Raw genomic sequence first — 27,835 nt, forward strand, 5'->3', positions numbered from 1 at the left:
AATTCTCTCAATTAGCAAAGTTAAATTGAAGTAAAATTATCTTTAGTCTCAATCAAAGTTTATTTTATAAGATGTCCAATTTTTAGAGCGTTTATTTTTCAATAACATAAAAAATATTTGTCTTCCTGAAAGAGAAGTATTAATGAAGAAGTTAATTTTTTTCTGAATTCAGTTAAGCAAAGAGGAAAAGCAATTTTTAATTTATTTGCAAACAATTCAACTTGACTTTGTCTCAATTCTTTCCGTTTGTTGGCATCGACTTAAAATTTTCTGCTACCACCGTGGGTTTGCATGTTATGTATGCTGTTCTCAAACTTTAGATTCTTTAAAATCGTAACAAACGTAATTTGGATCCGATTCTAAAATGTGGCCTAAATTTTGAAAGATCGTCCGACAGTATTGCAAGCAAAAACTTTCTGTCTGAGTTCCCACATAATAATAACTGATTGTAGACAATCGATGTTAGTAATGGCTCAAAAGTCCGAGTGGAAGTTCTCTATCTCATTCTTGATGATAGCATCATTTGCAGATACGATTCGATGACAATATTTGATGGACGAAGCACAGGGTCTCCTTTTATCGCCAAACTTTGTGATTCAACCTTGTCAGTGAAAACATTGAGTTTTAAAGGACTTTCTTTAAAGGCAGTCAGTCCCTTCAATGATTGGCTAATTTGAACAATTGGTCTTCCCGCCCTAACGGATTACGCTGCTCGCTTTGGCTGGCCTAGATGCGATAGTGGACGACATTTGAAACTGCAAGCAAAAGGCTATCGGAAATTGCAAGAAGGTATAGTGGCTGGAATTGAATGATGATAATGGAAGCATTTCTTTTCCCTGTTGACATATCTGTCGCACAAACCAAACAGGGAATAAATTTTTTCTAGCCACAGCTTCACTTCAACGGGAGCACAGCCATTTGATTCAAAAGCTCTGGAATCCATGATTGGCTTAAATTGTTTAATTATCGATCAAGCTCAATGGTGCGTGAATTTCACTCCCGTGAAAATAAAGTTGAGCACAATAGGGGACAGACTGCCTTTAACTGATTTAAGGTCAACTGATCACACAGCCGAGAAAGGGTTTGAGTTGACTTGGATTGAAATCTAAGAAACAGCAGTTCGGTTCATCAATTGATGAAGGTGTTATGAAGACGGAGAATATTGAAATATAACCCCTATTCTTGTTTTCATCCATTCTAAAATTTCCGAATAAAGAGGAGACTTTTCAATGGTACCACAAACAAATTTTGCAACCATTTCATTGCTCCTATTTTGATTCTATGTATCTTGTGCACTTGCTTGATCAACATCTCTAAACAAGTTTAACTGTCATTTTAATGGATGTCTCCAGCCAAAAGTTGAAAGAATTTTTAAGAGCAGTACGATAAACTTGCAAAGACTGAAAACTTCCTTTTCTCAACCCGTAGCCAGGCCTATGGAGCACGTCACATCTTTGAGCAATCGAAAGAAGATTTTACACACAGCTTGGTGAAAAGAAACGAATTTCCTATAACATTTCCTCTAGAACAGAAAACTTTTCGCTTCATATCTGTATAGAGATATCTGGGGGTTTGAGATAAAAAACAGCACAAATAAATCGATTTGCAAATAAAACCCCTACGTCACACTTTTGCATCTCGTTCATCGATGATAGTTTGCATATCGTATTTTCTTGAATAGAAAGAAGCTAGGTGATAAAGACTTTCAATATAAACTAATTGGAAATATACTTCTACTCACTCTACAATTCATCCATAAATGTGGTCGATTTGAGTAAAAAATTTCCAATTCGTCATAGACCATGCAAATGAAACCCTTTGATCACATTCAAAATAATGGTTCTTTTTGACTTGTTCTGTTTTAATTTAACCTTTTTGTCCTAAATTATTTGACCAAAATCTGTCCCCAATCAGATGCCAGGTAATTATTGCGATGTTATCCCATTCAAATTGTATTAATCTGATTGCAAAAACTCTCGTGGCAAGCTTTTTTAAACTATACGCAATGGCCCTTGGGTAGTCACAAGCTTTTGCTTCCCAGGGTACTGTTCCCTGTATTGTTGAAAAGTAGCGTTTTAGCAGTCTAGCCTGTATTAAAATATATTAAAAAAGGAGAAATTCTTTGAATTTGCTTGTCCCAGCAAAGAAAACAACTTTTGACGGGGTAATTTCCATGTTTACTTTAATTTTCATCGATATAAAATTGTGACACATTGTAAATTAGGCATCTTAAGATATTTTGTTCTTAAGTTAAAGTTTTTTTTTATTTTTGTCTGGAACATTGGTTTAAAAAGCATGTTGTATAAAATGTTACTTGTCTAAATATTGTAAAATGAATACATCTTGTTCCAGCAAAATACATTTTGACAAATCAGTAATTGATTGATGATGTGATTTTTCCGTTTCAAGTTACTTTTAGTCTCTACCTGGGTACAAATTTCACTCACATTTTAATCCATTTTCGACGTTTTATCTAAAGCATTTGGGACATAAGTTGTCCTAAAGTAACATGCATTATGCTTCTGTTTTTCATTATATTTAGAATAAAATAAAAAATTGTCTATAGTCTCTAACTTCAGAGGTATTTGATATTTGAAAGTAGTAATAGATATTGAAATAAAAGCTATGGTAAATAGTCTCGGTCCAGTTTCTAATAAAGTTTCAATTTTTCAAAATCAGCTTCACATACAATATTTAGGTTTTTTAATAAATAGTATTGGTAATAAATATATCAAGGTTTTTTAATAAATAGTATTGGTTATTCCAAAGAAAGTTTGATAATTTAGAACCAAGTATACACTTGTAACTCTAACTAAAACTCGTGTTACTGAGAAGAGACTAATTACATTCCAAGGAACTTTCCAGTTGTCTTAATACCATATATTTTTATTATGTTTTATAATATTAATTATCTCATCGTTAATGATCATATTTATATTGAATTAATTTTACAGTGTCATCTAATAATATAAACACGAAGGCTACACGCTAACGAATAAAAAGTGTAAATTAGTTTAACATGAAACTCTAATAAATAATAAATAATTGAATAGAAAAAGTTGGACATGAAACTAGATCTATAAAAAATTTCACTATGATGATACAGACTTTATTTTAGAAGAGCCTATCTATAACAAATTGAGCCTTAAGTAATCATAGAACTGATCACCTTCAAACAGAAACTGCTGCTTTTTTACTAAGTTGGATAGATATAACTTTTTAAGGTTCCAATTTCTGTTTCAATAATAAAAAGAAGAACACCTTGCGTTACAAGTTTCTAGAAGTAGTTTTTTCTACTTGGTATTAAATAAATTATTTAAAAAAACTTTGAGTACTAGATCAGCTAGATACTAAGAAACTGATTCTAATCCTGAGCCTAGTTTCCTATGAAAATTGCTCGAACTGCAATCTAATATGGAACATTTATCATGTATATGTTATGTTCTGTTATGCCATAGATCTATAATGATTATGCTACATGCAGTTTGCTGAAAAATGCAAGCTATTGATATTTCCAATTCATTTTATTTCTAATTATTTGATAACGATTGCCCTGCCAGGAAAGCAGGCTGATTGATAAAGGAAAATACATACTTCAATCTTAAGGTAGAGTTTAGAGATATGGTTAGATTGAATGATAACATGATATTAAAAATGCCCAAAAGATTTTGTTGGCTTTAAGAAATGCTCAATCCCCCTTTGGGTACTTCTCACGTTTTCAATATTCCACTCAATTAGTAAGAAAAAATGGGAAGTAATAAAAAATCAGGAAACAAGTTTCTTGCGTCGAAGATCTTATGTCAATCACTCGTTCTATGACCAGTAAACTTCGATGAAAGATTCAATTTCTTTATTGTTGTAAAATTATTCTGTCTAGCATCTAAATTGTAGCTAACAAACGGGTTTACGTTGTGTTTGAAAAATATTACGTTACCTTTCTTTATGCTTTTTCCAGCGTCAAAATTATAGTTGTATTAAAATTTGAAATTTTAGACATTTTTAGATGTAAGAGAAGTATTATCAAGAAGAGCAATCTTTTTCTCTTTGAGTTTTAGCTATAAAACTGAAGAGGGAGGATTGCTCATACACAGGAGGATGGTCCCTAAAATTGTATAAAGTTTTTTAGTGTAAAGAGAATTGCGCATTGTTGTGTTATTATTTGATGCCGTTCGTTAACTAATAAGTCCATTCATCGATTACGTGCCATTTCCAAACCTAGCGTTGTGTTTTATTTTACGCGCAGAGAACACGGAGCTGGAGAAGAGAGACAGAAGATTGCCTGTATAGCTCTGATCTGAACTGAACTAAAATTACTCACAAATTAACATACTTATATACAGAAATGAATATCTAAAATTAACACGAACGATGTGAGATAAAGATAGGAGGGGCGAGTAGAGAAGAAGCGTAAATTGGCAAAGATTAAGTAAACAATACGGATTAACAAACGCATGAAAAGAGAGTGATGCCTGTGCTGCAATGTGAGAATGTGATGGAATGGATTGGAAGGAAAAATTAGCGTTAACAGGCCTAAGTAGAGTCACTATAGTTTAATGAGGGCTATCTATTTGATAAAGTGTGGGAACATTCATTAGATGGCATACTTCTTTTATCAAACAAATCACCTAGCATTAATACATAAAGTTAAAAATTCTTGGGTTACAATCTTGGGCTTTAAATTTTCAGAACAGATTCTAGTGGGCTTGAGCTACGATTCTCATAAAACGGAGAACATTTCCACAAAGATAAAGCCACATTTTATTAGTTTTGTCAAAAGTGAGGGTACATTTTTTTTCACTAAGGCTAAAACTTTTCATTAGTATCAAAGGACTCTGAAAATTTCAATGATGCTTCCAGGACATTCCTTTACGCGACATTCTAGGATACAAATCAACATATCTTTGGTCAATGTGCATTCCCATAAAGCTCAATGTGCGCCCCTCGGAATGATTTATTCTGATGATTGATAGAAAACTCTCTTTTCTTTCTTGTACTGAAACTACCAAACTCAGGTAAATATATTCTAAGCCGTTTACATTTTCGTCCAAATCAGTTCGAAGCCGGAGTAATTTAACGAAGAGTCCGTCTTGAAAGTTATTTTGACAATACCTTCGGTCGAAATGAATACTTTCTGACTTAAATTGCTCCTACACAATTTGGCAATTAGAGAGTTTGCAGAGCCCTGTGTTATTGTGACGTAATCCCAACAAGATGATATACCTTCAAGTCTGAAAGTAAGAAATTCCAGTCTGACTGTTGAGCCAGCTCCAACGTTTATTGTCCAAATGCATTCATGGCTATTTGGGTAGACAGACGGATAATTTTGGCTAGCAATAGTTCCTGATGATCCAGTCAATGTTTGAGCACAATCTACAAATGTATAAAAATAATAAGTGTCCTCTGCAAACAAAGAACCAATGGAAATAGATATATACAGAGAATTGCAGAGGAGAGTCCCTTGCCATACTTACGTCAAGGGGCAAATCCTCTTCTTCCCCTTCCCCCAAGTCAATTAATTTCCCTCAATTAATATATACATATATATATATATATAGATGTTCTCCTGAAGTCACAGGAGATGTCCGTGAGTAACATCTCCTGAAGAGTGAGTTACTCACGAAACAGGCTTGTAGAGATAAACCATGTAGTCTTATTTTCTTCAACTCTATGATATATCACGCTCTACTTGCTAATGTATTGAGCACTTTGCTACGGAAGTATCAAAAGACAAATTTCTATGCATATATAATGTTTCAGATCATATCTTTCATACATAAATTAAGGAATCAAAGATCTTCAGAAATTTACCCTTCCTATTGGGACTACATACAGCTGTATTTTAATCATATTCAAATTAAAAGAACCTCATTATATGCAGTTACATTTGCAGTTAACCAATTACCTTTTCCATCTACATACAGTATGACTAGTAGACACTCAAATATGTAGCATCAAAAGTAAAAGCTGTGTGAATGCATAGCATGTACAGTGGAACCTCTAATAGCGGCCACTTTGGGGAACAAGCTTAGTCGCCGTTGTTTTAGAGGTGACCGCTATGAGGAGGTTTTTCATATATCATTTTTATCCAGTCGGAAGAGGGAGAGGGGTGATTCAAGAAATTTATACACTTGGTTTTACTCACAACGTTGTGATCCACGATATCATGCACTGTCACTGAATCGTAAATAGAAATAAACCGTGGGGTCGGGCTAGCACTTGAAACTTCTGTGATGTATCAAGCAAGGGGAAAAGGCTGGAAAAAGCTAATGAGTTTGATAAAAAAAGTTGTTGCTTTCTTAATACATTTAATAAACAATTTTGTTGGAATTTTATTTCAGTTAATTGCAAAGGTTGCTTGTTTGACCGTTAATGGAGGTCAAATAAGGCATTGGGAACTCCCAAGTGACCGTTTGGCCGTTGGCTGGAGTTGGCTAACGTGCGGAGGGTTTTTATGAGATTTTGACCATTAATTCGACAGGGACTTTCTCCATTGGCCACATTTCTTGAGGTAGCTGTTGTACAGAGGTGATGGTTATTGGTGGTTTCACTCTACTTTGCTTCTAATGAAAGCCTCCTTACATGTTCAAGGATTAGTTCCATTTTATAAATTGCTCTGCCATGTAGAAGAATTTGTAATTTGTATTAGGACTAGCATAGCATAGCTTGTACATAGCAAATCAACGGTTGGCAGTTGCCGCTCTTTGCATAGGATTTCTTTCCCATACGAATGCAGTAAAATAAGAACTTACCTGGGTAGCAAACAGTTCCACTGAAACCAGGGGGACAATTACAGGTCCATTGATTCACACCGTCAATACATGTAGCCCCGTTTTTGCATGGGTTACTTGCACATTCGTCAATATCTATTTAAAGAAGAAAGTCAGATGTAAGATATAGTTTTTATTGCTGTCTTTATGAGAGAGCAAACAAGCCTTTTCTTCCTTGCATGGTGTTCTACGGTGGTCTAAAAAGATCAATAATATATCATTAACATTTTCCTGTCAGGTAAGGTCGGTTCTCCAACTGGAGTAGAAGTTTTGGAAATTTGACTATTGTCATTCTAAATAATCCGCTCTTGAAAAAGTTGGTCATGAGTATATCCTACTAGCAGTACAGGCACTCATCTATGCCGAAATCCTGTTCTTGGAAGTAAAAATGGTGTGTCTTAAAAAAATTGCTTCTATGACATTGGTGACTGGCCCCGCCTCTGCACAAAGCAGGATATATTCAAATTTCAAGAGACCTCATTTTAAATTACCAGCTTCTCGTTAATTTCATAAGGGGCGTTCGTCCTTTAATTGATTCGCCCTAAGTTGATGTTTATATGTTTTTTTCATGGTATCTTGTGACGTGTTTTTTCATATTTTACTGGTACCAATTCAATGAAAGAAAACTGTGTTTATCCTATGTTTGTTTGTAAAGTTGCAATTTTCTCCACAACTATCCGTGATCGAAATGTCGGAATAATATTCAACTTTCATGTCCAAAGTCACACTTTAGGAATGTTAAGTAAGATTTTGAGAGTTTTCGATTGATGTATCAAATATCAATTTGTTGCCTCTACATTTTTTTTGACCAGCAAAATTCCTGAATTGTATCGATGAAAAAAGGAACTGAGATTCAGGGCAAATGAGCTAAAAATATCTCCTTTCTACCAATGAGGGTGCTTAATGAAAATTGCAATATGGAAGAAAATATTTATGAAATAAAGAAATATTCAGCTCATTCTAGTGGTAAGCTAAAAGTCTTTTTTCATTTCTATGCGTAAGTAATTGGGCATTTGTGATGAAAACTCCCTTGACTTTAATATCTGCCGACGGTTTATTAAAGAGGTCTGTCGCAGCTTTACTGAAATTATTGAATGCACATCATAAGTGCAGTGGAATCGGCATATATCTCTTCTGATAGATGATTTTACCTACTGAAAGATGATTTTACGAATAAAGTATCTGATAAATGTCCCACCCACCTACAACCTTCTCCCGCTAGCTACACCCTGGATAAGCGGCACAGAACAAAATCTTAAGTTTCTGGTAATATCATTTAGCAATATGTTGATGTCGTTGGGCTTTTGTTGATCAAAGTTGTCCTTAAATGAAAGCTCCACCACATGCCTGGCTTTAAGTTCCATCATTGGCAAACAGTCAAGTGTACTATGGCTATATGCCTGTTTCCATCTAGCCTGTTTTATCAAAAACCTTTGCAAAATTAATTTTGAAACAAATCGAAGGTTATCGATAAAGAACATCTTCTTATTTGAAAGCGTATGCAGATACAAAAAGGCTATTTCATAGTTAAAGCCCTACTGGGAATAATGTTTTAAGTACAGTCTTCGATTTTATTGAGGAGGGGGTAGGCACAAACTAAGTTAGAACTAAGGTATTAATCTACATAATTGGCTACTGGGTTTATCAAATCTCTACATAGTCGGGTGATGTCTCTCTAAAGATTAATGCAAATACATGAAAATGAATTTTTCAGCTGACATTTTCAAAAAAATAACAGGACGGTAAAGTTGTAAGTCTGAAAAATGTCTATCATCATCGAAAGTCTGAAAATGCCTTCTTATCTGAATAGTGGTGGATTTTGCAATGTTGTGCTGCAATTACAGTCAAGGCTGCCGAAAGAAAGGTGCAAAGCGCCAAATTGCCCCAGAGCCTCGAGGTCTAGGAGGCTTCCAAAAGTAATGAAGTCCATTTTAAGTATGGAATTAACCAAGCGTAGCAATAGTATGACTAAAATCGTATTAATGTTTAAGCGATTGCAAAAATGACTTGGGAAATATCATTAAAAGTATTTTGAGATTATATCAACGGTGTGGGTGCAAAGACTTTCTGCTCCCACCGCACGCAGGTGGCCCATCTTTGGATTTTGCCTCAGGACCTCTGAAACCTCTCGCCGGCCCTGGTTACAGTAAGTTATAAAGTCTTGCTCTTACTTTGTTCACAGCGAGAACCAGTATATCCAACGTTGCATTGGCATACAAACTGGTTTACCAAGTTTTGACAAGTTCCTCCGTTCTGGCAAGGATTGCTAGCACATTCATCGATTTCTGCAATGAAAAAACTTGATAAAGACGAATTCAATTAAGCTTGATGAAAACTAAGTAATTTTATAATCAAGTGGTTTATAACTATTCTATTAATTTCAGATTAACTTGCACATTCCTAGGAATCTAGAAAATGAAAAGAAAGGAAAACAGAGTGTGGTTATTTTACCTTGAAAGCAATTTATGCCGCTGTAGCCTGGCTCACATTGACAACTGTAATGATTGACATTATCAAGACATGTTGAGCCAGATCTGCAAGGATTGCTTGAGCATTCGTTGACATCTAGATTAAAGGAAAATAACTTATCCATATCAATATTTTTGAAACGGTTCCAGACTTTCCCATCAAAGTTTAACAAGTTTAAAGATCAAATCAGCGTTTGAAAACATCAACAAAACATCAGTTGTAAAACAAAAATTGAGCATCAATAGTGTGCATTTTGTTTGGGAGATTGCAAAAAATTTTATAGTTAAAAATCTTAAAAGAACTCTTTTTTCTCATGTCAAAGTAAAGGTAGTTACCGGTTTTATTCGGTTAAATCTTTCTGCTTGGAGAAAATTGGAGACCAAGTTTGCATCTTTATAAAACATACCTGTTTCGCAATGCGTGCTTGTATATCCTGGCACACATTGGCAGGAATATTGATTGACTTTATCTTCACAAGTGCCGGAGTTTTGGCATGGATTGCTAGCACACTCGTTTATATCTAGCAAGGGGTAAATTTTGTAAAAAGTTAATCCTATGACAGATTATTAGACTTCAAATAAATCTGTGTTCCGAACAATCAAAATTTGTCCTAAATTACTTCGCAGGAACAACATGTAATCATTTTACAATATGTACATAGTTAAGTTTAAAGTAAATGTTTTCAAACCGTCTTTCTAGACAACAATTAAACAAAACATTACACTAAGAACAAAATACATTGAATACCTAATCTGAAAAATGATACAATACTTACAGTCTTTGAAAAATAAAGTAGAAATTGAAATTAAAGCTGCAACCTCAATACAAGTTGCTCGATAATATTTGGCAGCGAATTCAAAGATTTGTTTCATATATTCCAAAAAAGCAATAAATGCTTTGGGCTACACTGACAAAAATGCTATGACTGCCTTGGAACATAAAGCTAAAGCTACACTTGTCTGTCTGAAACCTTATACCACAAGAATTTTTTCGCGATCAGTACAAAATAAACTTTTTTTGTATGAGTCAGGTGTCAACAAATGTCAAGTGAAATCCTAACGCTTTGCGACTTTATTTCAAAAAACCGTCCTAATACCGTGCGGCAAGAAAATACAAAACACTGTCAATTTCTCAAGACAACTGCCGCTAAGCATGCCGGTTGCACACGAGCCTTTAAAAAAAGCATTCTAGAAAGAGCTTTCAAATGCATCACAGACAAATTCAAATGTTGGCATGGCTTTGGTCTCTGATCATGCTAGATTAAACTTTCCTGTTAGCATGAAGTAATTTTTCTTTTTTTTCTTACATTATTGAAACTTTTCCACACAAAAAACTCTCCTTAACTGCAACTATAATGACTGATTTTTAACTTTTTTTAGGTTCGTTTATATTAATCTTTATATGAGAAAGAGTTCAAGATAATTTTGAAATTTATTTTGATTAGTTAAATCTTTGATGCCTACTAAAACTTTTTTTATAACTAGTAGCAGAAAGACAAAACTGTCATAGTTTAATAAGACCAACAAAATACCAAGAATTCTTTCTTAAATTTGTCTAGGTTTAGCAACACTGGAGAACTCAAATTCGTATATATCAATCTAGTAACTGTAATTGTTTAAGATCTGAGGTGGAATTTTCATGAAACATAAAAAGTAATTGCAAAACTTTTCCTATCATAGCAAAAAAAACTTTGTAATGTACATTAGAAGATTGTTTTACGTCAAAGTCTGATATTCCAATAATATTCAATTCAGTCAATTTTAAAAACGGAAAACACTTTATATACTATTTAAACTTATTTTCTAGTATGATCTACTTAAATTTGTAAAAATATAATGATCGAGAACAAAGAATCAATGTAATTCCTTACTTGTTTCACAGTGACTACCATTAAAACCAGGAAAACAGCTGCAGCTGTAGCTAGCTATAGTATTGATACACGTAGCACCGTTCTGACAAGGGTCACTCAAGCATTCATTTATATCTAAAAGAAACATTTTATAGATGTAATGAAATTTATATCAACCTTGTTATGGAAATATCTCCAAATTCTATTTTGATGCAGAACGATTCGCCACAATCGCGAGCGATTTAAAAAATCAACTAATTAGCTATAGTATTGATACACGTAGCACCGTTCTGACAAGGGTCACTCAAGCATTCATTTATATCTAAAAGAAACATTTTATAGATGTAATGAAATTTATATCAACCAACATAGCTCCGTGTTTATTATACAAAACATTCCTTATAATGCATTGCAAAACCCCTACTAACATTTATCCTCTTGGCCGAAACAAATTTTTTCTTCTGCCGATCATGCCCTTGTCTAAGATTCTATGGAAATTAAATCTGGAAAGAAAACCTGATTCATTTTAGCAAAAACCTTTACTAAAAGTATGTGAATACTAAACCAAAAAACAGCTTCCTGCTTGCACTGCTAAATTGACTGTCTGCTGAGCAAAGAGTACAGCAGGTAAAGTTGGACTATGTTCGACTTGCATAAAATTTTTAACGCCTAGTTTGATCAATCTGTTTTTCATCATCAGAATCGACTAAATCTCTTGTACAATTTTCAACAATTTTCATTTTTACGGACACAAGTAACCGTACAGAAGGTCTCTACGCATTATGTTGCAACCTAAACTCTTCGTTTGGTATATAAAAACAAAATTTAAGTTCAAGCTTACCCGGACATTGAAACTGAAACATACCTGTCTCGCAGTTTTTCCCTGTAAAACCGTTTGAACACGTGCATGTGAAATTTGTGCCTTGCTCTTCACATTGTGCACCATTAAAACAGGGCAAACTGTAGCACGTACCTATACCTAAAAGATGTATATAATTTTATACGGTTATCATTTCCTTGTGTGGCATGAATTGAAGATATAAGCTATCGGTTAGTTTTTTGCTTGCATGAAATATCATTTCCTTGTGTAGCATGAAAGACATTTCTTACATCTCATACAATGGTTCTCTTTTTTGAATTTAAGCTGTTTTTATGTTAACTTAATCACTATTTACATGAACATGTGGCTTGTTATTTGGTGAAAAGTTGTAAGTGAACACTATACAACAGGTGAAGATGCTTTTTGTTTCATTACCTGCTTCACAGTTGATACCTGTATAGCCAGAGATACAAGTACAGAAGTACATGCCATCTGATTCCAAGCATGCTCCATTGTTTTGGCAAGGGTTGCTGGCACACTGTCCTGATGCTTGAAATGGAAGTAAAACAAAATAAAAAAACTTGCACTCAACATCATAAACGTTCGTAAATAAGTTTGAATGTTAAATTTATTCTTTGGCAAAAAATCTCTTTAACAGTTTAAAATTTAGCTTTAAAATTCCTCTTCTTTGTTATTTGGAATGATTTCTTATGTTCTATACTATATTTAAAGACTTCAGATGACACTAGCAAAATTGAAGACTGTAAACACCTTCCTATCCTTTTCAGAGATCACCATTTACACACTATACATTTTGATTTCAGTAGGAAACACGGCTCAGATAAACTATGAATAATCTTCAAGCACCGAATCATTCAGAATTATCTTCTGAGGTTACTCCACAGGCCCCCTTATTCCGAATTCCCGCTACGTTTTTTGCCCGATTCCTGACCATTATTTTCTGAATCGCAGTGCTATCGATTCCCGAATCCAGCTTACAAAAAATTCACAAGTTAACATTCTGCTAGCTTTCTTGTCTAATATCAGGAAGGTTTAGTTAAGAAATAGATACAGAAAAAAGATAAGAATATATTTCACCATTTTGAAAAGCACATAACATTTCAGGCATTGTTCGATTGCATTGAATGCACTCATAGAATGGATAATTGCATGTATCTTTGCAGAGCATTTCACCAGGACATGGTCGCAGCTCCTGGCATGTTGAGCCAATCTAGAAAATTGCGTCTGGTATGTTAAAACAATAATAAAAATAACAATACGAATATTTTTACAGGATAGAAGTTTCAACAATAATTGCTGGTTTCCCTGCTTGTCCTGCTTAAATAAGAAGAAAGAAATTTTAAAAGGAAAGAAATGTCGACAACGAGAATGAAAATCAATTTGTAAATTATTGTAACACTATCATTACTTCTGTGTCGAAATTTATCATTCTTTTGACACTCGTGTATGACAGACATGTTTAAAGGATTCAGCGTTATTCAGAGAAATAGAAACATAAGGAAAACTGCGAAGTGCGAATGTCATTAAAATCTATTTTCATATTTTCATAGTTGTTAGAATTACAGCGAGATCATAGCATACTGAGGTATTAGGTTACCTTTGCTAACTTTTCGAAATTGATACTCTGAAATATATCGGACGAAAAGTATTGCATAAAACGCGAGGGGACAAGAGGAACCCAAATAATTCAGAATCAGATTGTTTTCAAAAAGACCTTAATGAACTTTCATTTAGATAGGCAACCTTTAGAAACAAGAAAGTACGTTGACATTTTCATGCCATTGCAAAGGAAAAGAGATTTCTTCATGCGAACGTAGAAAATCTGAAATTCTCCGCTATACCAACTAGGGTTTTTTTAAACTATATGCAAATGGCAAAGTGCCCTCCTGAGTGTTCAAAAGTGTTCAAGCATACAAACCAAGGTCTCGTTGTAATCTGTCGATTTGTAAATCCAGCCTGGTTTGGATACCAACGCAGCACCTCCGTGGTACCTTGTCTTGCTATTGAGCTCGCATTTCTTCTCCCCTGGGTTGATGTTGTATGAGAGACAATTTTTGTGCCCTGCACATGACTGAATGCAATCTAATTCACTTGTTCCAGTCGTGATTTGGATGACACTTCCTGACAGTGCTTTTCCAACTTCGTATATTTTAAAATCAGCAAGGACATGTCCACATGGCAATCTCAGAATTGTTTGAACGGAAACCTTTAGGCTGACCATTAGAAGGAGAATGGTCCTAGAATAAAATATTTATTTCGTAAAGCTGGTTTTTACTTGCAGAAAATCCCTAAGAGCTACCAAAAAAGTCGAACAGCAGTTGATAAATTGACTTTTTCAGAAGCAGTTAACTTTACAGAAACCAAAGTTCTCACGTTCGTCATCAATTGTTCTGTTCACACATCTTTTGACAAAGAGTTGCAAATGTTAGAATTGTGTGAAAGAACGCTCTTAAATTGAAAGCAAAGTTGCTTTGAACTAGAGCTTATGGTTGACAGTTGAACCCACAGAGCATATGAAATAGAAAAAACAAGAAAAAACAAAAATGACCTAAATACTGAACGGTCCACTAAGAATGTTAATGGTTATTTTCGGTGCAAATTGGACAAAATAACGAACGAAAACTGCATATTTTTGTCATTTTAGCCCCCCTGTCGGAAGCTGCAACCCTTCTGTCGGAAGATTTCTGGCGCCACCTCTGGTCACATCCAACGCTTCAAAACATAGCATAACATGATATAGTATGGCTCAATATAACAGATTTTTAGCATGAAAAGAAATGCTTACCTTTGTGAAATTCCCATTTTAAACATTTTACAAAATTCGAGAATGTAGCTCTTCAAATGATTTTTTCATATAAACATGTTTATATACAGAAGCCTGATGAATCAGCAACCTGCAGCGATTTAGAAAAAATTTAAATGGTTCTATATAAAGCTTTTCCCATGAACTCTGTTAACAGGTGTAGATTGCAACCATAATTATTGCCTTGAATCTGAAAGATAATCATAATTGAAATCTTGACATAATGTCAAACATTTTACCTGCTGCTGTGGTTCATCAATAAGCAAATTGACCGGACATCATGAATGGTGCTAAGACATTGAAGGAAAATCGATGGGAAAGCCTGATTTTATGACTCCTGCATGAAAGTTGGCACACCTACCAATTTTGATACGCTGAAAACGATAATACATCCCAATGTAAACCTACAAGTACTATTTTAGACGGGGCTCTCCGACCGATTCCCATTTTAAATATATTACTTTGATCAAATTGCAATTGACAAAGAAATTCTAATCTCGACTAATCTGGCCCAATTTGATGTGCTGAAAGCATTTTAGATAAAATTTTGATAAAACATTTATCCTAAATGCTATTTTTAGATGGTTAATCGGACCCGGTCCTCTTTTATGTGATTTTCTTTCAACTTACTTGAGAGTCATGATATTATTTTGAAATCAACTCAATTGTCATAATCCGAAAACACTAAACATAATCGCTCGGAAACAGTCCTCTTTCTTATGTTGTTCTGTTATTAGTCATCAACAAACCTCGATATTATTCAACAAATGGATAATCTGCTATGCTGAAGATGATAGTTAACAGACCTTGTTATGGAAATATCTCCAAATTCTGTTTTGATGCAGAACGATTCGCCACAATCGCGAGCGATTTAAAAAATCAACTAATTTGCCACAATTTTAAACGCTAAACACGAAAATGACTAGATCCGTGTTAACGACACGCCAGCCATTGATGCTGTTTTCAATCAGGAGCTACTGAAACATGTTTCTATACTGATCTTGAAGATCCATCATTCACCAATATAGTCGTATGATTCTAAACGGAGAATATTTTCGCACCAATCAGTGGGCACGCCAAAATTGATGTTGAGCAGATCCCAAACACCTGACTTGAGGATAGCAATTTATGCATATTGTCTATCACATTTGCAAAGTACTGTGTACGGAACAGAAGGTCCAAACCCTTGCAATTGCAGCTGGATGTGCAGCTTCAGCGCAACGTTCTAGTTCCTTCAATGCCTTCGATGCCCCTGGTAAAGTCATCAACATTGGCTGTTAAAATTTATTCATAGTTGGTTAATCGCCACAAACCTTCTTTCTTTTGAAGAAAGAGCTTTGACCGCGCCCAAAAGCTAGACAATTTCACTAGGCTTATTCAAATTCGCTTTTAAAATGTTCCGTTTTCGTGTGTTAACACTACAAAACATTTGCCTCAATTGTTTCATTTTCAATTTTTTTTTCATTTGATGTCGGGTAGATGGACATTTTTGTGTCTACGGATAGCAAGTTGGAAAATATTTAGTCCCGCTTTATTTGTCTACAATATAATTTAAACAAGATAATAGCACCGATTCAAAAAGTATCAACTGACGGAGCTTGTGATATTTAATCTGAGGAAAAACAGCCTCACATAGGGTCTGATTAAACGCAAATTCAGTTCCTGTGTTTCTTGTAAATGCAAAGATGATTTGCAAAGACATGCATTATGATATAAATTTTGTAAATTAGTTTTTCCCAAAAAGCTTTTATAGAAGTGGTTTTTATTCATTTCTATGCATGTAAAAACTTATGTCAGTTATTTTTGATAGACCAGAAATTTCGACTTGCTCTGGAAAATGCCAATTCAACATTTTAGTTTTGAAGACTTGATATAAACAGAAATTCTGATGTATTGAAAATGTATACTTCTATTTGCATCGACACTGGCTCATAGGCGTATGGGACGGGGGGCTGGGGAGGGCTTCAGCCCCTAGATTCGGACAGCTGAGTTTTTTGGGAAAAATTTGGGCAGGAGCCTTCCCTAAAAACAAAAAGTATAAGAAAAACTTCATTTTGAATATGTTTAAAAACCTCTGAGACGAAAAAATAAAATGGTCCTAATCGTGAGCGCTTTCGGAATTAATGGAATAAGATAGCAATTTGTTGGGTGCAAAAAACACAAAAAAGTTAAAGGCTCAAAAAGTGCTTGAAAAGATTGTCGAAGAAGTAAAAGAAAGCGGCTATTATGCTCTCATAATTTATTAGATATCTGACTTTCGTCAGCACGAACAAATGTCAGTTTTTGTCAGTTTAGCACTGAATGGTTTTCGAAAGGAAGTTTTTGCTAAATTTTACAAAACTCAATCGTCAGCAATTGTACAAATTGGGCTTTAAAGCGTATGTAGGAACTTGTTGGCCAATGCTTCGACAGTCTACAATGAGCGGCAAAGCCGAGGGCTTGAAAAAGCGAATGGAGGGCTGCTCTCCGTTAAGAATCTATGTTCACTGCCTTGGCCATTAGTTGAATCTTGCGGAATGTGAGTCCATGAGAAATGGACTTGGTGTTGTTCAAGGTCTCTACAATTTCATTGAGGCCAACAGCAAAATACCTGCCATTTCAAGAGAAATGATGAACATGAACCGTCATATAGGTAATAGGGACAAAGCGCAACGGACTGGGCTTGCCAGTGGGAGTCAGTGAAGGCAGTGGACAGGACATTTACTTTCTTTGCATGGATAATTGTACTTAATTGGTCTAAAAAATTGAAAAAAATAACTCTCCGCGAATAATGTGCCGTAGAAAAAAGGTTGAAAAACGCTGAATCAATGTGCCCTAAACTGCGTTACGCCACTGGCCGTGATAAGGGAATGCAAGCATGGATGCTAGCTCTTCGACAGAAATCATCATAAAAGTTTCCTATACTTTTAAAGCTATAGGTTGCTAAGGAAGTTCACTGATGGTTTTAGTTCTTTGATGTTTGAAAAATGTTTTGATTTTTTTATGACACCCACTTAGAACAACCTTTGCCTTTCCTTATGGCAAATTAGACAATTAAACAGTCTTGCTTTGAAAGATTTAAAGAATATTTTTGCCAGGATCTAATTTAGGCCACTAGAGTCTAAACTTTATGAAAAGTTTTACAGGCAATCATTGCAGACGAGTTAATCATTACGGAAAAGGCAAATAGGCTAAGATCACCACTTTAAGGTTTAGAACAATTGAAAAGTGGTCTTCAGATAAAACTGATCTACTACTGATCTAATATTGATATAGAGAATAATATTGAAATTCAAAGTTAAAAGTTATTCCGATATAATGCTGTGATACAAGAAAAAACGTAAACTGTACGTGAACATGAATACTATTACTATTTTGATCAACAAGTCTTTTAAATATTTAATTACATTCAAACTAAAGTAATATTTTCTCAAAAGGTAATTTAAAACTTTGGTTTGTCCTAAAAAAAAAGTTTTAGAAGTGTATACTTAAAGATATTTAGATTCAAAGGACATTGTGGGTGCTATTCTAATGGACCTCTCAAAGGTTTATAACTGCTAACTGCACGATTTACTGATTGGAGCCGTACAGAACTAAAAGGAAAAGCTTAAATCTAATCCACAGCTACTTAAATGGTCGAGAACAGAGGGTTAAGGTTGCATCGCGATGGCATCGAGATGTTACAATACACGCAGATAACCTACAGAGAATGCTTTTAGAAGCTTACAAAACGATTTACCACCAAAGCCCCTCAATTCTCTGGGAGAATTTCCAAACAAAATCTATAACTTAAAACTTACGCAAACAAGTTTTATGCGAATTTCCTCAGAGATCCCATACAATAAAATGTAGGATAGACTCTATAAGATTTAGGGGGGTGGGGTAGGCAATGCTTAGGGTACCCTAAATGATGATACAAAGAACCTAAAGTCTGTTGCAGCATTTAAAATGGAAATTAAGGCTTGGGATGGCCACTGTACAATTTATAAATAGAAGTTTGTATTCCTTTCATTAGTAATTAATTTATAATTTATGCTGCAGCAACTTAGTAAGCAATTCCTGCATAGAAAATTGCTTTTCTTACTTGTGTATTGTAGAAGATAGGGTTTTTAATTCTGATCAAGTCCAAAATTACTTACATTCCAAGTTATGTTAATTTTCTGTAGCCTTTACATACATTTGTATATCCTCGTTTACTGGTTTCAGTCACCTTTCCATAAGACATTGAAGTATGAAATCATTTACAGTGTTGTAGGTTCAATGAGCACTTTCATAGTAGTTTTTCTATTATTATATTTGATGCCACAAAACTAATATCATACTACAGCAAAAAAGTGAGGGAGCTACAGCCCCCTCCCCCCCCGGCCTTGGCGGTGCCTACAAACTATGCCTAACTGTAAGCCATGCTTCTTCTGGATCTTATTCTTGATTGTACAATTCTATTCCACAGAAAATTTCCCCATAGGTAAGAAGAATGCTTCAAAGGATCAGAATCAAAATAGGATAGATATTCCAAGAAGCACTTCTGTCGGGACTACGCAATAAGTAAATCAAGCTTTTTGTTATTCCTCAGATCAGACAATTTCACTCCATGTCAATTCAAATCCTTTTTTAGCACGGTCATTATCAGTCTTGAATCGAATAGTGATAGAATTTCCACTTGAAATGTAAGTTTTTACTGACAATGTTAATCCACTAAGTTCGGCGATCAGAGGAGAGGCTGTGCTTGGACCATCAAATATTTTCACTGAATCATATTGGTAAGAGCTATCATCCTCAAGGACGAAATCGAGGAATTCGATCCTGACTTTAGAGACAATACCAAGTTTGATTGTCCACAAGCAAGTATGATCATGTGGGTACTTAGATGGATAATTTCTGCTTGCAATACTGCCCGACGATCCATTTAAAGATAGGCCACATTCTAGAATTGGATCAAAAATACGCTTAGATGTAACGACATTGACGAATTGAAAAATTGAAGACAGCAATAGGCGTGCAAACTCAAAATTGGAAGCGGCAGAAAAGCAAAAGGTGACACCCAAGAAAGAAAAGCATTTGAAACAAAATAGAAGCCTGGGTAGAAAATTTGGAAGAAACCAGAAAACTGTTTAATATTTCACTTTGGTTTACTGAAATTATTTTCAAAAGGAAAAGTTCAGCTAAATAAATAATATTTTTTTCCCTAAGACTTTTTCATCGCCTTATTAATGGTTATTTACAAAAACACTATCAGTTAACGTTGAAGGGAACCTGAAAATAATCAATGATAGGCTATGCTTCGTTTTGCATTAATTAGGGCCACAGTAACGCTTACCTATAAAGCTCAGAAAAGTCGAATTATAGCATGAAGTACCAATTGTCAAGAAAATTTTATGGAGGCCAGTAAAATTTGACAGAAAGTTAAGATTTCACTTTTTACTTCATTTCAACTCTTGGGGTGAATTTTTTAAAATAATAGCTGAATATCGTATTTATCAGAGTAGAGCTCAATTTGCTAGGTAAGTAAACTACACGTTAAAAATGAAACTCGATTTGTACGACGGTGATATGTTTTTGAGAAAATTTGCTTTGTATGCAGGGAATTTATGCAGAAAAAAATCATTTTGCCAAAACGACTTCCGTTTAAACACCTTTTGATAGCAGAGTGTGAACTGCGGTTTTAGAATTAATACTCTTTTTCTCGCAACTGTAGGCAATTTTTTCAGTAATAACTCAAACTGAATAGAATAATTTTTTAACTTGGAGCAGCAAAAACTTATATTCATTTATGAAGTTCCATGATAAAAATTTAACGTTCACAATTATGAGAGTAAGTTTCACAAAAAATTAAAGGTCGACATATCGTTATGTAATCAATGAGGTAATGAAAGCCTCTTTTGCATACTCAAGCTTGTTTTGGGAGCTGGGTTGGCCTGGCCTGCACGCAGCGAGTTCTGTTTTGATCACATCATTAAATTGAATTGATGAACAATGTGGCTACCTACCTTCCTAAAATTGCTGGTGGAATATTGCCCAAGAGTTCTCAGAGAGAGTCTGGACAAAAGCAGAGTCAACAGACAGCAATAATAAATGATGGCGGATGGAATAACAATTCTAGATCACACCCTTGTAATTGCCATGAAAGGATCATTTACGAAAGTGAAACGCCGTAATAAATTTGCAGTTACGTAGAAGTAGACTCAAAATTAGTGAATCAGCTCACTCATTTATCTTTTCAAAATATTCCCCTCCCTCGACATTTTCTTCAGATTTAGAAGAATCACGAAATTGCAAAAATTGACATGGGCTCCGACGCAGGTTGGAAAGTGGGTGGGCCAGGGGAAAATTTCACAATTATAACAAACGGAGGCCCTACTAGGTGGTCAATGCTGTTATTGAACAATATATACTTACTTGGATAACATACACTTTCACCGAAACCAGGGGGACAATTGCAAGTCCATTGATTCGCGCCATCCACACACGTTCCCCCGTTCTTGCATGGGTTACTTACACAGTCGTCAATATCTAGAACCAAATATTACAAAGAAGTTTGACAGCTAGCATTCGCACATTCTGTGAAGATACAAAAATGACTTAAATCGAAGAGAGGAGGAAAAAATTCTGCTTCTTTTTTCAAAAAAATCTGCGACTTTTCAATATTTACGCCAGTTTAGCTCATGTATTCTAAATTGTTAATCATTTCTTTGAAAAGGCAAAAACCATTGTCATAAAATCCTATCTATTTATAAGAGACAAAAAGAGGAAGAGTGTTTAGATTTTTTATAATTGACTCATTTTTCCTTGACTTAATTTTCGCCAATTTTCCTTTACACGCTGACTTGTATTTTTCAGTAGCTTTGTAACCTTTTCCATTCTTAAGCCCAAACTATTTCGTTTCTTTAGTTGTTGTTAAAACTGAGGTAACCTTCTGCTGCTAACCTGAACAGTTGAATTTTATTGCATCTAATTTTTTCCCTTGTTTTCCCATCCCCCTATATCTTTATCACCTTTAAGGAATTTTTGATTCATTTTTTCGCAATATTTATATAAAACATACTTTCAGGTACTTTCAACTACACAACAACAGCAAATCGATCAAAGGGTAACTGTGTCGGCATTAATCAAGTAATTCAATGAAGAGGAAATTTTTATGGATCGATGAATTGAAATTACTTTCATCAAAAACAGCCTTAAACACTTTGCAGTTTTTTGAGAAGCTTGTGTTTCTGCCTTATGAATAGAGTTGTAGGTCTTGAAACTTGGCACTGGCATTTCTGCATTATGTAAGACTTAGGTCTAGAAACATGGTCCATTAGCTAACTCTCACTTCCAAACTCGTCAGCTAGCTTTGCCAGTATTACCACAAAACTCTGTCCAAAGTTTCGTAGAATGGCATTAAAAACATTGGTTTAATTCAACAACTTCAAAATTTTGTTATTTATGCTCTCACCATGTTCACATCGCGCTCCAATGTATCCTGGCTTGCACTGACATGAAAAGATACCTCCAAAATTTTCACACGTCCCTCCGTTCAAACAGGAAGTTTTTTCACATGTGATAATGTCTACGAAGCAGAAAATATTCAATATATTTCTTTTCCATTGGAATTTATTGTAAGATATTTTTGTTGATGGAAATTTGTCAACTCTTTCTTGAGCATGTAAGATATTATATCATTTTTGCGATTCCTCGCAGTTGAGGCGACTGTCCTCTAACCACATCCAACGCGGGTTGTTTTCTCATTTGCTTACCCCTCCTCCCTCCTCCTCGTTTGTAGGCTATATGTTGAAAGCAAAGTATCAATTTGTCTCAGACATCGTGTCAGTATAGACAGTGAAAATTTTAATTTGAAATATAAAATAAAACGTACAAAAACAGCTGATTCGTGAAAGCAATTCCTCAAAAGTCTATCGTCAGAGAAAGGAGGCCTTAATGAACATAGGCTGTATATAAAGAATGAGAGACTATATATCATATATCAATGCTATTTTTAAAGTTAGGACTGGAAGAAAAAAATCATAAATGACTGCCAGAATTGTAGAAAATCTAAATTATTAACATCTATCTTCCAAGCTGCTCTGAAAAATTGGGCGTTGTCAAAGATTCCTTACTATTTTAGAATATTATTCACTACCTTCTTCAGATACTACCTTTATTCAGCTAAGAAGAAGATACAAGTGATTATTTTTCTTTCTCTGTCTGCAAAACAGTTTTACTGCATTTAAAAACAAAAATTTGCATTAGGGATAAATGACATTTATGATACGTACAGACTTGAACTGATATGTTTTGAAATATGATTTTAACATGCAATGATTGATGAAAGTTTGATAAATCAGAATAAAAATTAAAAGATGCTAAAAAATTTACCTTTATCACAACTGGTACCTGTGTGCTGACTACCTGATTCAGAGCAATTTCCGTTGTTTTGGCATGCGTTGCTTTCACATCGGGTTGAAACTACAAGATACAAGAGTAGCACATGCTGTACAATAAATATGACATTTACTCACAACCATGATAAAATTACTTAAGGATAGTTATTTGAAGTTTAGCAACATTTGCACAAACGGTAATAACAAAATTCTAAATCTATGTAACATGAATTTTTAAAATGTTTTGCTATTGATAAGAACTTAAATAAAAAATCATAGTAATTGAATTAGTAGCCCTAACATAAATATATTTCATTTCAGTATGTAAATGACCTTATGGCAATCTTAATGCACAAATCGTTAAAGTGTGGCAACTACGGTGGCCAATTCCAAAGCAGGAGCAAAGTAATAGCAAGAACAAATATATTATAATGCAATCAGAAGCAATACAATACACTACAATACCAATTCAAATTTCGAAACTTTTAGCACACCAGTTACAAACACCAAAAGCGAAACTACTCGGAACAATTTTAGACGGCAACTGAACTTTGAAAAACATATAAAAAGGTATGCAAAGGAGAAGGTGAAAAGATAGATGCTCTAGTCAGAATCTTCCCTTATATGAAGGAATATAAAAGATCACAATTGATGAAAATCATATAATATCTTAAATCCAAAATCATATGATATAACTTAAATCCAGTATTTATGAAAGAAATATTTCAGTTGAATGAGCTTGCATATAATTTATGAAATCAATCATTGATACAAAAACCCCGAACACTGTTACTTATGGGCTAGATACAATATCCTAAAGATGTAATGAATTGTGGAATTCTATACCGTTAGATATTCGATCGACAGAAAATTGTAAAGTATTCAAAACTATAATTTAACAAGCGGATCTTACTTGCTCGGTAAACTATACACACCACATAATTCTATTATTCGATACTTGTGAACATTACGCTTATCTTCAGTTATGTTGTTATTGTTGCAAGTTTGTGTTAATTAGCTGTTTATTAGCCATTACTGTGTAAACCAAAATTAAATAAAGTGAATAAAAATAAAATGTTTCCTCACCATTTAGAGACAGCGTTGCCATACAAAACCTCTTTTATTCTTCTAAGCAATGGATGTCAAACATTCTTAATTCAAAGTTTATCTAAACGTTCGAGTGTGCGAAAAATAATTTCCATAGCCTCATTCGTCTTAGACGTTTATGAAAATGAAAAAGCTGTCGAACAAGGCTAAATCTTACCGTTTTGCAGGGCACACAGCATTTCAGGCATTGTTCGATTGCATTGAATGCACTCATAGAATGGATAATTGCATGTATCTTTGCAGAGCATATCAGTAGGACACGGCTGCAGTTCCTGGCATGTTGAGCCAATCTGAAAGAGACAGCTTGCTTCTACAGCAAAATTCCTTCAGTTCGAAAATCAATCAAGTTGTCGGTTTTGCCAGATTTTAAGAAAACTCTTTTTCAGAAAAATTGAACATCAAAGAAAACATGCTACCTCAAATCCTCGAGTAGCCATGCACTTACCTTCGTATAAGCCCCCTTAAAATAGACTCCCTTGTATAAGCCCCCATTGAATAAACCCCTACGCCAAATTCGTTTTTGCGAAGTAGGTCATGGTGGCTTATTCGAGAACTTACGGTAGTGTTTAAAAAGATTCAACAACAGCTCAACTTTGCCTTTAGAGGTGCAAATTTGAAGGAAACTGCTGACTGTGATATTCAATGAAAATATCGTGAGAAATCAATGTCAATTCAATTAAAATATAAATCAGACTATTGATTGTTTTATTCAAAATCATGTTTGCAACAAGCTGAAATTTAAAGAAAACGCAAAAGACAAGTAAGTCCTTCAGGAGACAGTAGAAAGCCTTCGATTCTCCACTATAACAAGGGTGGCTCTTCAAGCATACAAACCAAGGTCTCGTTATAATCTGTCGATTTGTAAATCCAGCCTGGTCTGGATACCAGCGCAGCACCTTCGTGGTAGCTTGTCTTGCTATTGAGCTCGCATTTCTTCTCCCCTGGGTTGATGTTGTATGAGAGACAATTTTTGTGCCCTGTACATGACTGAATGCAATCTAATTCATTTGTTCCAGTCGTGATTTGGATGACACTTCCTGACAGTGCTTTTCCAACTTCGTATATTTTAAAATCAGCAAAAACATGTCCACATGGCAATCTCAGAATGGTTTGATGGGAATTTGGCAAATTACACAACAGCATAAGCAGGGCTCTTAAAAATAAGTTACAATAAGCAAGTTAAAAATGAAGAATGAAACATTTGATACAATTCTTATAAATTCTTACATTCAATTTTTACAAGAGGAAATATTCTTATAAGAATGTTTGCTTTGTTACAAAATAGACCTATAGAAAATCATCGTAATATAATTCTTAGCGAGAAAGATGCATGACTTTATCATTTTGCCAATAAATTTTTGCCATCGTTAAAAACAGTTTGATTATATTTTGTAGTATAAAAGAGAATTTTCACTAAAATTGGTTTTTAAGTAAAAATTAAATTTAAAGAAAAAGCCTCCTAATCATTTTAGTCTTTGAAATTTAGAAAGCAATTTTAGAAAAAGAACAAAATTGATTTTAATCATATTTAGTTAACATTAAAAATATTGCTCAAAAAATTCTTGTTTAATTTATTGCTTTTCTTGCTTGATGCCAAAATAGTTTAATTGCAACTTAATTTCATATTCAATTTCAAAAACATTCTTATAAGAATGTTTGCTTTGTTACAAAATAGACCTATAGAAAATCATCGTAATATAATTCTTAGCGAGAAAGATGCATGACTTTATCATTTTGCCAATAAATTTTTGCCATCGTTAAAAACAGTTTGATTATATTTTGTAGTATAAAAGAGAATTTTCACTAAAATTGGTTTTTAAGTAAAAATTAAATTTAAAGAAAAAGCCTCCTAATCATTTTAGTCGTAAAGATTAATTTTGGAACATAGCTTTATAAAGCGCGCAAAGTATACCTTTATAACAGTCTCTAAATAAATTTTGCATACACTTCTGTGATCTTAAAGTTTAGTGTATTCCAAACCTCCCTCTTTTGCCTTTAAAGGTGAGAAAAGTTAGCTTTCTCTTAGATCGTTTTCTGAAACTTTGTTGTCACGCTGATATATTGAAATGCTTATTAGATCTAAGATAAAAAACAAATATTGTGACCGTTAGTTGTCAGTTACTTCAACACCGTCTAACGTGATGACAAAGTTTAAGCACCAACAAAAATGAATTGAAACATTTTTGCTTTCTTTGATAAAGGCATTTCTTTAATTTAACGGAAATAGGAACAAAATTGATTTTAATCATATTTAGTTAACATTAAAAATATTGCTCAAAAAATTCTTGTTTAATTTATTGCTTTTCTTGCTTGATGCCAAAATAGTTTAATTGCAACTTAATTTCATAGGGTGCCTACATATGCATTACAACAAGATTAATGTAAAACAGTCTGAGCAGCAGTGTGTTCCAATCCGTGCAGGTAAAACCTTTTATACTTCGATGTGAAACAACGGGTCAGTTCTAGGCTGCTACTCCGAGATTCACCTTGATATAGACTTGCCCAAAGTCTTGTGCTTGAGAAAGCAGTTGTTTCTTTCCTGTGGACTTTTGCAAAAAAATCATCATCAGACAACATAAAATCAAACACGCAAAAAGCTTACAAAACTCTAGAAATCTTTACCTGAATAAGAATGGCAGATGCATCGTCATCAGGTGCGATGTTAACAGCTCCGTAACTATTATTGCATGTATCAAACGAATGCATTTAAATAACAAGGTCACAATAGTATGATTAGCTTAAACCACCTGTGTGTATTTGTCAGTTGTTCCCATTACTGAAGCACTGAATGGGGGGTTGATATCAAATCATTGTATTTTAAGTACAAGATCTCAGTTTGATTTCTGATGCAATATTTTGTATAATTTCTGCTATATTTCCAGTCTGTTTGGCCAAGGGGTGGATCCAGAACAAATTTGAAGGAGGGGCTATTGGCATTGTGGGTGCTGAAAAATTTTCAGAAATAGTTGATGAGAGTACACTATATACAACAATTTCAGTCCCTAACTATTGACAGAAGGCTCTCTATTCACGTTCTAGAGGACAATTTCACAATTATTGTGCCAAACCGTTTCCAAAAGGGGGCGCCAGACTTGGTTCAACTCAGCGAGGGAGGGGCAACTGCCCCTAGTTGCCCCCCCTTAAATCCGCCACTGGTTTGGCCTTTCGACTCCTGCAACATTTTTGACCAATTCAAAACTTAACAGTTTCATAAACAATCAATTCTATTTACTGAAAGAGTATGGTACATGATTTCAGTTATCATTATACAAAATTCGAAATTTGTCCATAGACTTATATAAGATATATATATATATATATAGCACAAGGTGCTATATCTCTGTGCTGCACTGACGAGCCCACAAAGGGCGAAACAGTACTGTCTGCAGATTGAGTATATATATATATATATAAGAATATAATGAAACTTACTGTTTACTGGTCTGTCATAAAGTGCTCGATTCCGTATAGGTAGAGCTGTACAGACTGTTTGGTGTATAGAACAGAGAGGCTCTCAGATGCTTAGAACCTTCATGTCCCATACACCAAAAAGCAAATTTATGAAAATATTTTGTTTATTGACTATAACAATTTTGCAAATTTTTGAAAAATAGAAAATGGTTCGTGCAACAAAAAGATAGAAAGACAGTTGCATATAAT

At 34.3% G+C, this 27,835-nt stretch overlaps 2 protein-coding genes across 2 annotated transcripts in view; both read right to left on the minus strand.

Annotated features, from left to right (window-relative positions):
* LOC135681872 (uncharacterized) overlaps positions 1–27,230 on the minus strand; it is a 60,796-nt gene extending 33,566 nt beyond the window's left edge. Inside the window, exons 1-3 of the mRNA XM_089112960.1 lie at positions 26,798–27,230; positions 25,010–25,328; positions 24,333–24,465 (exon numbers count right to left, since the gene is read on the minus strand). Coding sequence (XP_088969086.1) covers positions 24,333–24,465; positions 25,010–25,328; positions 26,798–26,826 — 481 coding nt within the window. The 5' untranslated portion in view covers positions 26,827–27,230. The remainder of the gene's footprint in view (positions 1–24,332; positions 24,466–25,009; positions 25,329–26,797) is intronic.
* Positions 958–16,249, minus strand: LOC135681993 (uncharacterized). Its single transcript, XM_089113041.1, has 11 exons — positions 14,712–16,249; positions 13,845–14,163; positions 13,004–13,136; positions 12,341–12,454; positions 11,951–12,064; positions 11,107–11,220; positions 9,643–9,756; positions 9,219–9,332; positions 8,939–9,052; positions 6,750–6,863; positions 958–5,370 (listed from the first exon to the last, which is right to left on the minus strand). The coding sequence occupies exons 1-11, from the start codon at positions 14,735–14,737 to the stop codon at positions 5,033–5,035; spliced, it is 1,614 nt and encodes a 537-aa protein (XP_088969167.1). The 5' UTR covers positions 14,738–16,249; the 3' UTR covers positions 958–5,032.
* Positions 27,231–27,835: the final 605 nt, after the last annotated feature.

The sequence above is a fragment of the Rhopilema esculentum genome, chromosome 16 (genome assembly GCF_057945365.1).
Source record: "Rhopilema esculentum isolate cy_ngs chromosome 16, ASM5794536v1, whole genome shotgun sequence".
Lineage (NCBI taxonomy): Eukaryota > Metazoa > Cnidaria > Scyphozoa > Rhizostomeae > Rhizostomatidae > Rhopilema > Rhopilema esculentum.